Here is a 16,880-nt window from a genome sequence, read left to right on the forward strand (position 1 = left end):
AGGGCATGCTCCTTAGGCCAGCAATAATAGAGGACACTACTCTTTAGGCTAGAAACAACATCAGAGATTTCCTCCAGGCAAGCAACAACAGAAGACATGCCCCTTAGTCCAACAACAACAGAGGGCATTCCCCTTAAGTTAGGCACAACAGAGCACATGCCCCCTAGGCCAACAACAACAGAAGACATGTCCCCTAGGCCAGAAACAAACAGAGAACATGCTCCCTAGGCCAGCAACAACATGGGGCCTTCCCAATAGGCCAGCAACAACAGAGGACATGCCCTCTAGGTCAGCAGCAACAGAGGACATGCCCCTTAGGCCAGCAACAACTCATAGACAGAGTTGTAACTGTGAGTGGGGGGGTCTTCCAATTGGAATCCTAGCTAGAAGAGTTTAAAGGAAACCTTTCCTTAAAGAAGCACAGAGGCTACTTAATCTAAAAAAGCTAGTTACCCGGCTGTCAATATGACCTTCTGCTATATCCAGCTAGCACTGTGAAGCACACAGGTGAATCCAGAAATCTTTGGTACCATCCAAGGGACAAAAGTTTAATAGTAAATACTGATGTATTTTTGAAATCTGGTTGCTTTAAAATGAATATTTTTCAGCATATGTATACATCTTGTGTTCTCAGGTGACCTGGTGTCTCGGGCAATGCACCACCTCCAGCCCCTCAACATAAAGCAGCATGGTAACGGCACGCCAATGCACCACAAGCAGGGGCCCCTGTACTGGGAGCCAGAAGCCCTTTATACTCTCTGTTACTTCATGCACTGTCCACAGATGGAGTGGGAAAATCCAAACGTAGAACCGTCCAAAGTCACACTTCAGACTGAAAGGTAAGGCTCTGATAATCCCCCTTAAACATTTATGCTTATTAAACATATGGCTTCATTTATACCCTATATTCTGGTGTTTCGAAAAAGGGATAATATTCAGTGTAATAATATGAAACAAACTATATGGTATAGTCTTTTATTTGCACCGAGGGAGTTGTCATGTTCCCATCTTTGCTTTGGTGAGCAGTGCACTGCAGGTCTGGTGCTTTAAAGATTCCTGTTTGATAAATCTTTGGCACAGTTTCCATCAAAAAGCACCTTTCAATGGTGTGAATGGCAACCCTTGAATCACGTGTAAAACACACCTAAGATGTATTAAAAAGTAATTGCAGGTCACAAGTGTGAATGTAGCCTTAGGTTATTTGAATATCTTTGCATGTGCATCAAGGTATGTTTATTTGTAGCATTAGAGTATATATGTGGGCGCTTCCGTGGGGTAGAGCTTTGGATCCAATGGGATATGTAGATCTGCATTCACTCGGGCAGCACCTGAGAGGAGAAGCGGCTCTGTAGAAATATGGAGAACAAGGCGCATCTAAGTGCAATATAGACCATTTATTGGAGCATAGAAGATTAAAACAACTTACAAGAAGTTGAAATCAAAACAGCCTGTCTGATGAAGGAACTACGCATGCTCCGAAACATGTTACTGCCCACCCGCTTTTGACTATCCGCTGCGTGCGTTCCAGCGTGGTTACCGGAAGCCCTACCACGCTGTGTGCATGCCGACCCATGAAGCAGTCTCCCGGACACTGGATTACTGAGCATCGGCTCCTCTGGCTTCTAAGACATGCTGTTTTGATTTCAACTTCTTGTAAGTTATTTGTAGCATTAGGCTGGTGCATTTTCATACATCAACTTGTGCTTCCTTTGTACATGGACATGCATTTTCAAGCGTGTTTTCAAATGGAAAACTTAGAGTGGATAGGGTTAACAGTCATTGCCCAAGTCTTATTATTATATGTTTCCAGAGCATCAAAATGAATGTTATATACATTATGATGTGCTGCCATTACCTTTCTATAGGTGTCTTAATGCATTCAAATGTAGAAAAAAACAGATATGTTTTTTTTTAAATTGTGCTGCACTGCAGTACTGTGATAGGAACAGACATTGGGGTTGATTTACTAGTAGACTGTGCACTTTGCAACGTGAATTTGCACTCTGCAAGTGTAGTTGCTCCAGAGCTTAGTAAATGAGTAAAAGTTTAACTTTGCAAAGAATACCCAATCACATGCAAGGAAAATTTAAAAAACAGCATTTTTGCTTGCACATGATTGGATGATGGGAATCAGCAGAGCTTCTGCTCATTTACTAAGCTCTGGAGCAACTGCTCTTGTAGAGTGCAACTGCACTTTGCAACGTGCACAGTCTTTTTGCCTTTAGTAAATCAACCCCATTATCTTTATTATGAGGAACCTTGACACATGTGTTTTAGCACGTTAGATTGGGTGCGTTAAGTGCAAAAATGTAAATGGGCCCTTAGCGCCGGTTCACACTACCGCGACGCTACTTCCCGGGGCGACCTCCGAGATCACGGTGCGAGCAGCGCGCCGTGACCTCGGAGCGGCCGCCACAGACTTCATAACATTGAAGTCTATGGCGGTCGCCTCCTGGTCGCCCCAAAGAAGCTCCGGACCCTTTTTCTAGGTCGGAGCGACTTGTGTCGCTCCTATTAGAACGGGTCCGCAGCTTCCCTATGGGAGGCGACCTGCGGCGATCTGTGAGGCGACCAGGTCGCCTCACAGGTCGCCCTAGTGTGAACCGGGGCTAAGGGTTTGGGGTTTTTGTTGGTGATAAAAGAAGCATGTAAAGTGAACTTGTTACAAATTTAGGGTATCTAGATTGAGCAAAATAAACAGTAGTTTAAAAGGTAAAGGTAGCTAACATTATAGTCAAAAATATTATTCATTTATCAAGTTTGTCCTACTCACTGTTACTAATGTGATGGACAGTGGCACTGGCCATGGTGGAGCAGGAGAGAATTGGGTTGGGGTAAATTTAAGGGATTGTAAAGGCAGATGTTTTTTTATCTTAATGCATTCTGTGCATTTAGATTAAAAAAAAAAAAACTTCTGTGTGCTATTACTAATACTGTCCTAATACTTACCTGAGCCCATCTTTATCCAGCGGGACTCCCCTCATTGGCTTAGACAGCAGTGCAGCGCGATTGGCTCCTGCTGCTGTCAATCAAAGTCAGTCAGCCATTTAGGAGAGAGAGGGGATGGGGCTGGGTCGTGGCTTTGTGTCTGAATGGACACAGGGAGCTGTAACTCGGCTCGAGTGCCCCCACAGCAAGCTGCTTGCTTTGGGGGGCACTCAACAGGAGAGAGGGGCCAGGAGCACCGAAGAGGGACCCGAGAAGAGGAGGACCAGGGCCACTCTGCGCAAAACTAACTGCTCTGAGCAGGTAAGTATGACATGATTGTTATATTTTTTAAAAATAAAAAGGAGACTTTACAATCACTTAAAAAAAAAAAATCACATATGGACAAGTTTAGGTACCGTAGTTTGATGCCACTTTACAGGGTGCGCAATTTTAACTCTTGATGTGTTTGGTATTTACTCAAAGCAAAATCATCTTTAATATTGTACTAGTAAATTGGGTATGATATTTATGTTTGCGTGCACTGAAATTAATTTATTGTATTTGTTTCCTGGAAATTTGCATTTAATAAATGGCTGCTCAAATATTGTGTGAGATAAAAATTGCAACAGCCACCAGGGCCTCTCCTGGGCCTTTGCTTTCAGAAAATATCTAACATTTGGGGGTTCTATGTTATTTTACAAAATAAAAGCCGATTTTAACATGCATAAAAAAAAATGTAAAGCTTAGATAGCAAGCTGGCTATATCTCCATAGATATCTCTATAGATTGGTTGATTGTCATTAAATTAAGAGGTAAATTTTCATATTTGACTGGACAGATATGATTCTGATTGGTGGCTGTAAGGTTGTAGCAAAAGTTCCCTAATACAGACATTTTGATTTTATGGGGTTGATTTACTAAAGGCAAATACACTGTGCACTTTGCAAAATGGAGTTGCACTCTGCAAGAGCAGTTGCTCCAGAGCTTACTAAATGTGCAAAAGCTCTGCTGACTTCTATCATCCAATCATGTGCAAGCAAAAGTGCTGTTTTTTTATTTTTTTTCCTGGCATGTGATTGGGTATTCTTTGGCCGTATGTCTGTATTTATTCAATGTCGGCAGGTCATATATGCAAAAACAAAACTGCATAAAGGAAATGAGCAGTTTTCAAAAGGGACCAGTCTTTTTGAAAGTATTTGGTGTAGGATCCTGAGGGTTTCTCAGCCTGTTTTGTGTTCATACTTTAGCAAAGTTAATCGTAACCTATAACATTTCTATTCTATTCAAAGAACTATAGTGCCAGAAATAACTATTAAAGAGCCACCCGATTTGGTAAGGTGGTCAGGAATATAAAAGTGGGTTGATGTGATTTAAATGGCGGGGCTGCATGGCAGTGATTGACTGTCAGAAATACATTTTGGTGTTGATTTACTAAAGGCAAATAGACGGTGCACTTTGCAAAGGGCAGTTGCACTCTGCAAGTGCAGCTGATCCAGAGCTTAGTAAATGAGCAGAAGCTCTGCTGACTTCCGTCATCTGAACCTGAGCATGATTTTATTTTCATTTTCCTTGAATGTGATTGGGTACTCTTTACAAATTGAAGCTTTACTTCATTTACTAAGCTCTGCAGCAACTGCACTTGCACATTGCAACTGCACTTTGCAAAGTGCACAGTCTATTTGCCTTTAGTAAATCAACCCCTTTGAGTTTGATTCACTTCAAGGCTGAAGTGTTGCATATCCGACATAGGCTGTGGCCTAGGGAAAAAAGGCTGCCAGGGGCAGTGCAAAGCCACCCACAAATGTTGCTGTCAGTAGTGCATTCCATGGTAAGTTCCTGTGTCTTGCTGTGTCTGACAATATAATCCAGTTTGCATATTCAAAAACAGGGGAGAAAAAAGATTGGATTTTGTAGGCCAAAAAGTGAAGGGATAGTCAAGAATGAATAAAATATATATTTTATTATAACAAAAAGTAGTTTAAAACCAGTACATGATAACAATCAATATAATTGCAAACAGTAAAATTCCTAATTGGAATTTGTATGTGGCGCAGTAAATACTGTATGTTGCGCGGGTCTTTCATGCCGACGCGTTTTTCCAAAAACTTCTTAGGGGCTACAAAGACTATACAGTATTTGTCTGAGATAGTGCACATAACCATAAAGGAGACAACTATCTGGTATTGATCATATATTATGTCCTCCCACTGTGTGTCCAGACAAGGGGATTGTGATCTGGGTATTGACCTACAAAGTCCAATCTTTTTTATCCCCTGTTTTTGAATATACAATATGGAGGATGGCCATATATGTCACAGTATTTGTTACTTATAATCCAGCTTGGTCTTCATCATACCTGAACAGTTTGTGTGTTTTTATTGGTGGATTAATGTGTTGTGTACTTACAGTTCGCCAACTCTGCACCTCTACACACATATCCAGTATGCAAGCAGTGTAGGGTAATCGAGAAATGAAGAAAGAAGAACAACACTATGATAGGGGCTGCACAAGAAGTGTGTTAAGATGCATGGCATCAAGTTAGGCAGCCTTTTTCAAAATGAACGGGCTGTAATGCACCTCAGCGCTACAAAATATCAGTTCTGTTTCATTTTTTGCAGCATAGTGCAACACACACTTAAGAGGAAATTGGAGTAAAATAAGCCACATAATTGGTGTTAGTGGCAGTAATAAGGACCCACAGTTTGGTGTGAGTGGCTGCAATCTAATCCCCCAATAATGGTGTCAGTAGGTGCGATAATAACCCCCAACGTTGGTGCGAATAACTCCAATTATAACCCCAAGCATTGGTGTCAGTGAATGCAGTACTAACTCCCTGCATTAATGTCAATAGACACAATAATAACCCACAGTATTAGTATCAATGGGCTCAAGAAAAACTCCCCTCATTGGCGTCAGTGGCCACAATAATGCCCACAGCAGTGATGTCAGAGGTGACAGTGCTGGAATGCAGATAGAGTTTCAGTGCCCGGCATCCCACTGCTATCTGCTACCCTCTGATGCCCCCAGCACACAGAGCCAGCATGCAGCCAGCAGGTCGCACATTGGATATCAATGCTGCTCTACAGGACTCATTGTCAAATTCACTTTCACAGTTCATCACCTCCCTTTGCAGACTATCTATTCCAGCTTTGTTTTCCGGCACTCCAAAATAATTTCTCAGGTAAAGTTGTACTTCATTTCATTCATATGCATTTTATTTAGCCTTGATGAAGGGGATGCAGATCCTCATGGCGTGTTTGTTTTTAATAAAATTATCTACTATCAACAATGGTATACCTTTCAATTCCGAATTATAAAGAAAGAGTACCCACGCACCAAAATTTAAAGTGATGCGCCTGTTTTTAACTTTTCTTGTATCTTCTGTATGCAAGGTTCTTTGAATACTGTGCTAATTTCTTCCACCCTCCGTTCCTCTTCTATTTGTGTTTGCAAATTGGATTACATGTATGGTTGGCACCTTGTGTTGGGATCTTTGGATCTGTTGAGTAGGGTGAGAGTTTACTCTAGGCTTCTAGAGTAGGAGAAATTCTCTCTTTCATCCTTTCTGTCTGTACAAGTCTCTAAGGGTAGAGGGAGCAACTTAGAACATAGATATAGGGGAGCAAGAAGTACAATTACAACTGTGATCACATGTTGTTAGCTATTAGTAGAGGAGTAGTTAAAGGGTATCTAAAGCTATAACATTTTTTTCTTGTCCAAGATTTTTTATTAAAATTAGCTAGAAAGCAGAACATGCACAAGAATACCTATGTGTCAGTGATACAAATATTTAGATCATCTGTACATAGACATAGAAAAGGATGACAGATTATTTTGTTGAGTACAATAGTACAAAGATAATGGAATTTGACAGTCTTATCAAGAAGAATTGGTAGTAGGAGGGGAACGATCCCCACATATTGTGTGGATTTCATAAGTACCCATTACATCTTTGGTTGCACGCAGTGCGAACAGTGGGTAAGAACTTATGGAACATTCATGAAATGCCATAACCACATGTCCTGAGCAGAAGAAGAAATAAAAGAGGACCATGGGGGAAAGAAAAAAGTGGGTAGAACAGCAAGAAGAAAGGAAAAAGGGAGAAGGACAAGCAGGGGGTAGAACTTCGCCAACTCTACAGGGGTGTAGGGGGCTGTTCGTCTGCCAGGGTTTGCAAGACTAGGGCTCCAAGAGTGAGGGTCAGATTTTATAGGGAGGAAAAAGCTAAAACATTTTTAGATAGAGTGGTGATCGATTAGAATTCCTGTCTGGTTTTTATTCCTCAAAGGAAGGTGAAAAGAAATTTCTCTTACGTCCTCCGACAGTCGCCGCCTCTTCATATTCGTCACATATGGGATATTAGACTTTGCTCCGAAGGAGTAGCTAGGCAACAGAATATGTTAACAATAAAGCTTTTAACATATCCCACCCTCAAGGGGTGGTCCCCTCAGTCAATACCCTCCTACTTCCTGCAACCATATCTCAGTTTTAATGTCTAGCTTGTCAGGAGTGGCTGGCTCTCTCTGTGCTGGGACTTTCTGTCCCAGACTCTTTCTTCTTTTTAAAATTTTGTTTGAGTTTTTCTCTCTACCTTTACTTAGCTGTTATTTTGTCAGCGTTAGTTAGTTCTTCGGATGAAGAGGATCATGCGGACTGGGTCTCGGGCTGATCCCCCTGGTCGCAGGTCGTGGGTCAGTGGCTTCCCAGTCTGCCATCGAGCGTTCAGCCAGGTAACGCTCCTGGCACAGTGAACGACCCATCCCTGTTTGGTGCAGGGATGATTGGTGAGGTGGCTACCTCACTGGACGCTGTGCGGTTTCTTAACCCCCCTTGTGTGCGTCTTGAATGCGACTCTCCCTGCCTCATGTGCAGCGGCTTGTTCGCCTGTGCGGGTCCCCCACGCCATGTGAGGTAAGTGTATTTATGTGGGGACCTGTCTGTCTGGGGGGGTGTCAGTCTGGGACTGTGTAACCTGCCTCTATTCACACTGCTTGTCTCCCTATCTCTCGGCTGCATGCTGTGGGCTGCAAGGGGGGGGGGGGAGCTGTATGACACTGTGTGTGTCAGACTGGTCAGTGTGAGAAGCTGTGTGCTGTGGGGCATGTTTTTTTGGCATGTTTGGGCATATACAGCGATCGCTGCGGCGATCTGACATGTATTCTGATATTGGAATGTAATGTGTGTTTTAATGCACTGTGGAGCGGCGGTTTCGGCGCCAAACGACGCCATTTTGCCTACACTCGCTCCGGCCGCATGGTTTACATGCATGGCGGCCATTTTCTTGTAGCCTCCATAGGCTTACATAGAGCGCCCTGGCAGCATCACTTCCTCTTTCCAGGAACACCGATCGAGGCAGCAGCAGCGGCGAGGGTCTCCTCAGGTTTTATCCTTCTGTTCTTGCTATCCATTGCCTGTGTTCAGTTTGCATATTCCCTGTGGGGGTCTCATTGTGCTTGAGTGTGGTGCGGTGGGCTGCGCTTGCCGCGCTTGCTTAAAAGGGGCAGTTAACCCTTGGTTGTCTGGCATTACAGGGGCAATGGATTCTCAGGAGGGCAAATTTCCTACAGTATTGGTGGAAAGCCAGGGGACCGCTGGTGGCTGCTCAATCTACTAAAAGGCCCAGAGTTGCTCTTTCCTCTGATTCTGAGGGTGAAGGTGATGGGGCTGTTATGGCGGGGGCCTCCTTATCGGGGTCCCGCTCCTCTCTTGATCTAGTGGGGTCTGAGGTGGAGGCTGAAGTTGAGGGGGTTGATAATTCTCCCCCTGGCTCGCCTGAAGAGCTTGCAATCATGGATGAGTTGATTGCTTCCATTAAGCAAACGCTGCGTTTGCAGGACGAAGTGTGTCCCCCCGCTGCCTTGGCGGCTTATGGGACGCAGAGGAAACGCAGGACGCCGCAGGTTTTTCCCTGCAATGATGATTTTCAGCGCGCTGTTAAGGATCAATGGCGCAATCTGCGCAAACCTTTTGCGGTACCAAGTAGGTTCAAGCTGCGTTATCCTTTTTCGCCTTCCACTGATGAAAGGTGGTGTGTGCCTCCACCAGTGGATCACGCAATTGCGGTTTTGAACAAAGCCACTGCGATTCCTGCAGAGGATTCCCCTGTGTTCCGTGATGCCACGGATAGGAGACTGGAGTCTCTTGCCCGTCATACTTATTCTGTTACGGGTTCTATGCTTAAGGCTCTGTTTGCTTCTCTCATGGCGGCCCAGGCGATCGCAAGTTGGACGCAGATGCTTAGGCGCGTCCTAGTGGCCGACTCGGCCTCGCCGGCGACCCTGGATATGGTGGATCAAATCCACCAGGGTGTCATGTATCTGTGTGATGCGGACCTGGACCTGGTTCCGTTGGCTGCACGTGTGCACAGCGTGGCGGTGTTGTCTCGCCGCCTGGTTTGGTTGAAATGTTGGTCGGTGGACCAATCTTCACGTAAGACCTTAGCCAATCTACCTTATGATGGGTCTCGCCTTTTTGGGGAGTCCCTGGATGTGTTGATTAAGGGGATCACCGGGGGTAAGAGCACTCTCTTGCCCCATTTCCCCAAGGCTAAGGGGGCTTCTGGGAAGAAGCATGCTAATTTTCGGCCCCCTCAGGGGTCCTTTCGTGCCTTTCGGCCGCACTACAAGGGCAAACCGTTCAAAGGTCAAGGCTCTCAGAAGAAGCCCTGGTCTGGTAAACAGAAGTCCGGCCAATCCGGATCTGCAGCCCATAACAGTTCGGCCTGAAGGGGCGCCCTCACCCAGTTTTGGGGTGGGGGGACGCTTGCTCGGTTTTCTTCAGCCCTGGTTGGCCCGTGTGCGGGACAGATGGGTTCAGGAAATCGTTCGATCTGGTTACAAGATCGAGTTTCTCTCTCGGCCGGAGAGCAGATTTTTTCCCTCAAATCTTCAACTGTCTCCAGAGCGCTTGCGGGACCTGCACCTGGCGGTGCGGGACCTGAGGGCTCAGGGAGTGGTGGTTCCGGTGCCTCATCGGGACAGGTTTCGGGGGTTTTATTCCAATCTGTTCACCGTGCCCAGAAAGGAGGGCAAGGTTCGTCCGATTCTGGACTTGAAGGCTCTGAACCGCTCTGTGCGGGTTCGCAAGTTCCGCATGGAATCCCTGCGGTCGGTGGTGGCTGCCCTGGTTCCGGGGGAATTCATGGCCTCCATCGATTTGAAGGATGCGTACCTTCACATCCCCATATTCGAGGGTCATCAGAGATACCTTCGATTTGCCATTGCGGAGGATCACTACCAGTTCGTGGCGTTGCCCTTTGGTCTCGCCTCGGCTCCGCGGGTCTTCACCAAGGTGCTTGCACCAGTTCTGGCATTATTGAGGGCCCAGGGCATTTCTGTCCTGGGGTATCTGGACGACATTCTGGTTCGGTCTGCGACCAGCCAGGGTCTGGAGAAGGACCTGTCTGTCACGATGCAAACTCTGCAGGAGTTTGGTTGGACGATAAATTTTCCAAAGTCGACACTGAGTCCGTCGGTTCGTCTCCCCTATCTGGGAATGATTCTGGACTCGGTGCAGGCGAAGGTCTTCCTGCCGTAAGACAAACTCAGGACTCTCCGGGAGGAAGTCAGGTCCCTCAGGGACGTTCCGAACTCGTCTCTGCGGACGTGTATGAGATGTCTGGGATTGATGGTCTCGGCCTTCGAGGCGATTCCTTTCACCCAGTTTCACACGCGGGGTCTCCAAGCGGAGATCCTGTCCAGGTGGGACGGGCGACCTCAATCTCTGGATCTTCAAATCTCGTTGAGTCATCGCACCAGAGGAAACCTTCTGTGGTGGCTCCAGTCCCCGTTGGTGTCCGGGGGCAAGTCGTTTCGTCCGATCTCGTGGACGGTAATCACCACGGATGCCAGCCTGTCGGGCTGGGGTGGAGTTCTGGGCGTTCTGTCCGCCCAGGGGACTTGGTCGGAGGGGGAGTCTTCCCTTCCGATCAACATTCTGGAATTGCGTGCGATAAGTCTCTGTCTTCATCGCTGGACGGACCGGCTGCAGGGTTGCCCGATTCGGGTGCAGACGGACAATGCCACGGCGGTGGCCTACATCAACCACCAAGGGGGCACCAGGAGTGCCCGAGCGGCTCGAGAAGTGGCCAACATTCTGTCTTGGGCCGAGACTCATGTCCCGGCGATAACGGCGGTTCACATTCCGGGAGTGGAGAACTGGCAGGCGGACTATCTGAGTCGCCAGACCCTGGATCAGGGGGAATGGTCTCTCCACCCGGCTGTCTTCCAGATGTTGTGCGCGAAGTGGGGTCTTCCAGATGTGGACCTGTTCGCGTCTCGTCTCAACAACAAGGTGAAGAGGTTCGTGGCAAGGACGCGCGACCCTCGGGCAGACGCGTCGGACGCGTTAGTGGCCCCGTGGCATCAGTACAGGCTGATGTACGCGTTTCCACCGATTCAGTTGCTGTCCAGGTTCCTTCGCAGGTTACACTCGGAACGCAACACGGTGATTCTTGTGGCACCGGACTGGCCTCGCCGGTCCTGGTACGCAGACCTCGTGAATCTGGCGGTCGACGCCCCGTGGCGTCTACCTCTTCGAGACGATCTACTGTCTCAAGGACCGATATACCATCCTGCTTTACAGTCGCTGGCTTTGACGGCCTGGCTGTTGAGACCGAGGTCCTGAAGGAGAGGGGTCTCTCTCCGGAGGTCGTTCATACTTTAATCAACGCGAGGAAGTCTTCCTCAGGGAAGGTTTATTACCGTACTTGGAAGGCCTATTTTGCCTGGTGTGAGTCCAGGGGGTTTTCACCCCGCACGTACTCGGTGTCCCGTGTGCTGTCTTTCCTTCAAACGGGTGTTGATCAGCGTTTGGCGCTGGCTACGATAAAGGGTCAGGTGTCTGCTCTGGCCGTTCTGTTTCAACGTCCCGTGGCTTCCAACCCATTGGTTGGCACCTTTGTTCAGGGTGTGCGGCATCTGGTTCCCCCTAGGCGGGATCCTCTGCCCCCTTGGGACTTGAATCTCGTTCTATCTGTGTTACAACGTGCTCCTTTTGAACAGATCAGGGAGATCTCGTTGTCTATGTTGTCCAAAAAGGTCGCCTTTTTGGTGGCGATCGCTTCGGCTCGCAGAGTGTCGGGGCTGGCGGCTTTGTCCTGCAAGTCTCCGTACCTGGTTATTCATTTGGATAAGGTGGTCTTGCGACCTAATCCTTCTTTTCTTCCGAAACGAGTTTCGGAATTCCATCTTAATGAGGATATTGTCTTGCCTTCGTTGTGCACGAGGCCTAAACATCCAAAGGAGGTGAGATTGCACTCTCTGGATGTTGTTCGGGCGATAAGGGTTTACCTTAAATCGACTGAGTCTTTTCGAAAGACGGACTCCTTGTTTGTTCTTCCAGAGGGTCCTCGGAAGGGCATGGCGGCTTCGGCCTCTACCATCGCCAAATGGATCAGGCAGACCATTGAAAAGGCCTATGCTTTGCAGGGGAAGGTTCCCCCTGTGCCTGTGAAGGCGCACTCTACTAGATCTCTGAGTACGTCTTGGGCCTGTCGTCATGGGGCTTCCGTAGCCCAGGTGTGTAAGGCGGCGACCGGGTCGACCGTGCACACTTTCACAAAATTCTACAAAGTAGATGTTCAGGCATCGGCGGATGCTTCCTTTGGCCGCAAGGTTCTTAGTGCGGCTGTTCCCTAGGGTCCCTTGTTGGGGACTCCTGGCTGTTGGGATAAGTTTTATATCCCCTGGTTTTTTGTCTTTTCCTGGGTTGTTGCTCCTGTTGAGCACTTGTTTTTTGCTGTTGCCCAGCTGGTTTCCTTCCTTTGGTAAGGTTCCTTTCCTTGATGCGGAGACTGCGTTGCCTTTCGGCGCGGATGCGTTTCCCACCCCTCATGTTTGCACTGCTTTGGGACGTCCCCATATGTGACGAATATGAAGAGGCGGCGACTGTCGGAGGACGTAAGAGAAACCGGAATTTTTGTAAAATCTTACCTGTAAAATTCCTTTCTCTGAGTCCTCCGACAGTCGCCGCCCCCGCCCCTCTTTTGGGGTTTGGTTGTATACTCTACTGCTATTCCACTAAAACTGAGATATGGTTGCAGGAAGTAGGAGGGTATTGACTGAGGGGACCACCCCTTGAGGGTGGGATATGTTAAAAGCTTTATTGTTAACATATTCTGTTGCCTAGCTACTCCTTCGGAGCAAAGTCTAATACCCCATATGTGACGAATATGAAGAGGCTGCGACTGTCGGAGGACTCAGAGAAAGGAATTTTACAGGTAAGATTTTACAAAAATTCCGTTATTCCCAATGGGGAACAGATGGAAAAAACAGGGGTTTCAACAGTGAGTTTAAATATACTTAAAAGGATAACCCCACCCAACAGTATGAAGTAAAAAACTATTAAGAATACCAGAAACAACATTGCAGTTGAGTATTCCCATAGAGCAGGGATCCTCAAACTACGGGCCTCCAGCTGTTGTGGAACTAAACATCCCATGAGACATTGTAAAACTCTGACATTCACAGCTATGAAGGATGCCTGATGGGAATTGTAGTTCCTGAACAACTGGAGGGCCATAGTTTGAAGACTCTTGCCATAGAGTGTTTTTTATTTATTTAACTGAGTTGTTTAAAGGGTAATTTTACCATTGAGCCTCTTGAGGACTCTAGTTGTGAGTTAAACCTTGGAGTTCCACAGCTATTTCCACAAAATAGGTGCTACCACCCCTTCTGTTGTGAAGAATGAGGAGAGGTGTCTAATGATGGAGGTCTCATGTGTTATTACCTCCAGTCATTATGAAGGGATTACTAGGATTGGTATCAATTGGCATCACCATCAATCTTGTCATCCTGGATGAGTGAATAGAGGAAATTTCACTACTGTGACCAATCAGGACTGCAGCTGTCCATACAACTTTTAAGCTCCCAGTCAAAGAGCAGTAACGTGCCTTTTTGATTTCTGACTTTATTGCATAAGGCAACCTTCTTAGTTAGCATGTCTGTAAAGACATTTTAGTTTATCCGTAGATTTATCCATTTTTCTCATATTTGTACAGGTTTCAGCTTTTTCTGCTATAATTAATCCTCCTTACATTAATGTTTCCGGAAAGCGGTCAATTCAGACTCAAGGCGGCATACATAATGGCCATTTTATTTTATTGTTTCCTCTAGTTAAAAGTCTGGAATCTCTCACATGCTAGACCAATAAATCTTATGAGAATTACTTTTATGGCTTCAGAACCTGTAATTTTTCCATAAGCATGGAGGTCAACTGAGGCAGACAATAAGAGTCCAAGACAGTAGATAGCAAACTGCTGCCTGATACTTGCAGTACCAAAAAACACCAACCCACCGCCCATCCTCCATCCCCCCCCCCCCCACCCAAACAGTCAAAAAGCTTACCTGAATCTGCCATCATATGACTTTCCGTGGCACTTTTTCTGACAAAGGGGACTGATGATCAGAAGCTACAGGCCGAGCCAGGAGACTGGTCTTGTTGAAACCTTTTACGTCATGATATCATCGTGTTGCCACTTTACAAAAAGTGTTTGTAAAGATTACATTTTATTTTTTTAATAACAAACATGTCATACTTACCTGCTCTTTGCAATGGTTTTGCACAGAGAAGCCCCGTTCCTCCTCTTCTCCAGTCTCCCACCAGAGCTCCTGCCCCCCCCCCTCTGCTAAGTGCCCCAATAGCAAGCTTCTTGCTCTGGGGGGCACTCACACCTGCCTCTGTGTGTCTATGAGACTGCCCCCCCGCTCCCTCCTCACTGGCTGTGTTTGACAGCAGCGGGAGCTATTGGCTCCCACTGCTGTGTCCCAGCCAATGAGAAGGCAGAGACCTGGGAGAGCTTCTGCTCTCATGCACATTGCTGGATCCAGATCAGGCTCAGATACATATAATGCATGAAGGTAAAAAACCTTCAGTCTTTAGAACATCTTTAAGACTTCAGGACTGTTTCAGCAAATCATTATAGACTCTTCTGGCAACCAATTGGAAGCATCCGCGTTAGCAGGAAGCAATTTGGGCACCTAAGATAGGTACCTCTTGCACTGACCAACCTGGCGTTAAGTGGTGGCTTATTTAAGTGTCATTTCAGGTAAGAGTTTTTAGTATTTTAAATAAATATAGCTAAAATTTGCTAAAGGTGATTTGGATGGAAAAGGGTAGTGGCTTCATTTTTTTTAACCTAGAGGTCTGCTTTAATGCATTCTGTTAAAGCTTCATCTAAATAACAATGTATATATAGTTTTACTATATAATTTAGATAACAATGCATATATGGCAGCACAGTGGCTAAGTGGTTAGCACTTCCACCTATCAACACTAGGGTTGCCAGTTTGAATCCCAACTGTAGCACTACCCCTGGGTTTTACATGTTCTCCCTGTGCTTGCGTGGGTTTCCTCTGGGTACTCAGGTTTCCTCCCACACTCCAAGGACATGCTGGTAGGTTAATTGACCCAAATATGTGTATGTATGAATGTGAATTAGGGACTTTAGTCTGTAAGCTCCTTGAGGGCAGGGACTGATGTGAATGCACAATATACTGTGTGTGTATATATATATATATATATATATATATACACATATACAGTATCTCACAAAAGTGAGTACACCCCTCACATTTTTGTAAATATATTATTATATCTTTTCATGTGACAACACTGAAGGAATGAGGATTTTGTACATGGACAACTAAGAACTCAATGTTTTTAGGCATTCAGGGTTTTTTTTTTTTTGTTTGTTTTTAAATGCAGTCAATTGTTTTTAATGGGCTTGTACACACAGGGGTTGATTTACTGAAGGCAAAAAGACTGTACGCTTTGCAAAGTGCAGTTGCACTCTGCAAGTGCAGTTGCTCCAGAGCTTGGTAAATGAGCAGAAGTTCTGTTGACTTCAATCATCCAATCGTTATGACGTTTTCCTTTATTTTCCTTGCATGTGATTGGGTACTCTTTGCAAAGTGAAGCCTTACCTCATTTACTAAGCTCGGGAGCAACCGCACTTGCAACTGCCTATTTGCCTTTAGTAAATCAACGTCATAGGCATGTAAAGTTGCACTACGTATAGTTTAGTAAACAAAATATTAAAATCTGCATTTTTGGACAGTATTAAGCACTTGCCGACCGCCGCAAGTACATATACTTCAGTGGTCAGCCCCCCTGGGCAAAGTGACGTATCAGTACGTCACTCGCCCGTGTGCCAATAGGGGGCGAGCGTGCCCCGCCGGAGCCGCGCTCCCACCCCCGCTCGTTCACTGCCATCCCCGTCCGATGTCACTCACGATCTCCCGCTGGAGAGGGAGAAAGGCAGGCGGCTAATGTAAACAAAGCCGCCTGTCATTCTCCCTGGTGTAACAGCAGAGATCATACGATCCTGCTATGTAGGATCATATGTCTCTGTGGTTACATCAAAAGCCACGCCCCTTTACAGTTAGAATCATGCCCCTAGGGACACACTTAACCCCTGGATATCTAATAAACTTAACCCCTTCCCTGCCAGTGTCATTTTTACAGTAACAGTGCATATGTATAGCACTGATTACTGTAGTAATGTCACTGGTACCCCCAAAAGTGTCAAAAATGTCAGTCAAGGGTCCGATCTGTCCGCCGCAAAGTCGCAGTCCCGCAAAAAAATCGCAGATCGCCGCCATTACTAGTTAAAAAAAAAACAATAAAAATGACAGAAATCTTTCCCGTAGTTAGTAAACGCAATAACTTTTGCGCAAACCAATCAAAATACGCTTATTGCGATTTTATTTTCATCAAAATATGTAGCAGAAAACAAATTGGCCTAAAATGTTAAAAAAAAATAGATTTTTACATTTTGGGGGGGGGGATTTCATATTAAAAAAATGTGAAAATATTGTTATTTTTTTTTAAATTGTAGCTCTTTTTTTGTTTATAGCGCAAAAAGTAAAAATCGCACAGGTGACCAAATACCACCAAAAGAAAGCTCTGTGGGAAAAAAAGGACGTCAATTTAATTTGGGTACATCGCACGAC

General features: G+C 46.0%; 1 protein-coding gene across 2 annotated transcripts in view; it reads left to right on the forward strand.

Moving 5' to 3' along the window:
• Positions 1–16,880, forward strand: part of ABTB3 (ankyrin repeat and BTB domain containing 3) — a 379,618-nt gene that overhangs the window by 251,655 nt on the left and 111,083 nt on the right. For both annotated transcript variants that reach the window (XM_082255199.1, XM_082255198.1), the window contains one exon: positions 635–839. In XM_082255199.1, the coding sequence (XP_082111325.1) occupies positions 635–839 (205 nt within the window). The remainder of the gene's footprint in view (positions 1–634; positions 840–16,880) is intronic.

The sequence above is a fragment of the Pelophylax lessonae genome (genome assembly GCF_965119305.1).
Source record: "Pelophylax lessonae genome assembly, chromosome: 4".
Lineage (NCBI taxonomy): Eukaryota > Metazoa > Chordata > Amphibia > Anura > Ranidae > Pelophylax > Pelophylax lessonae.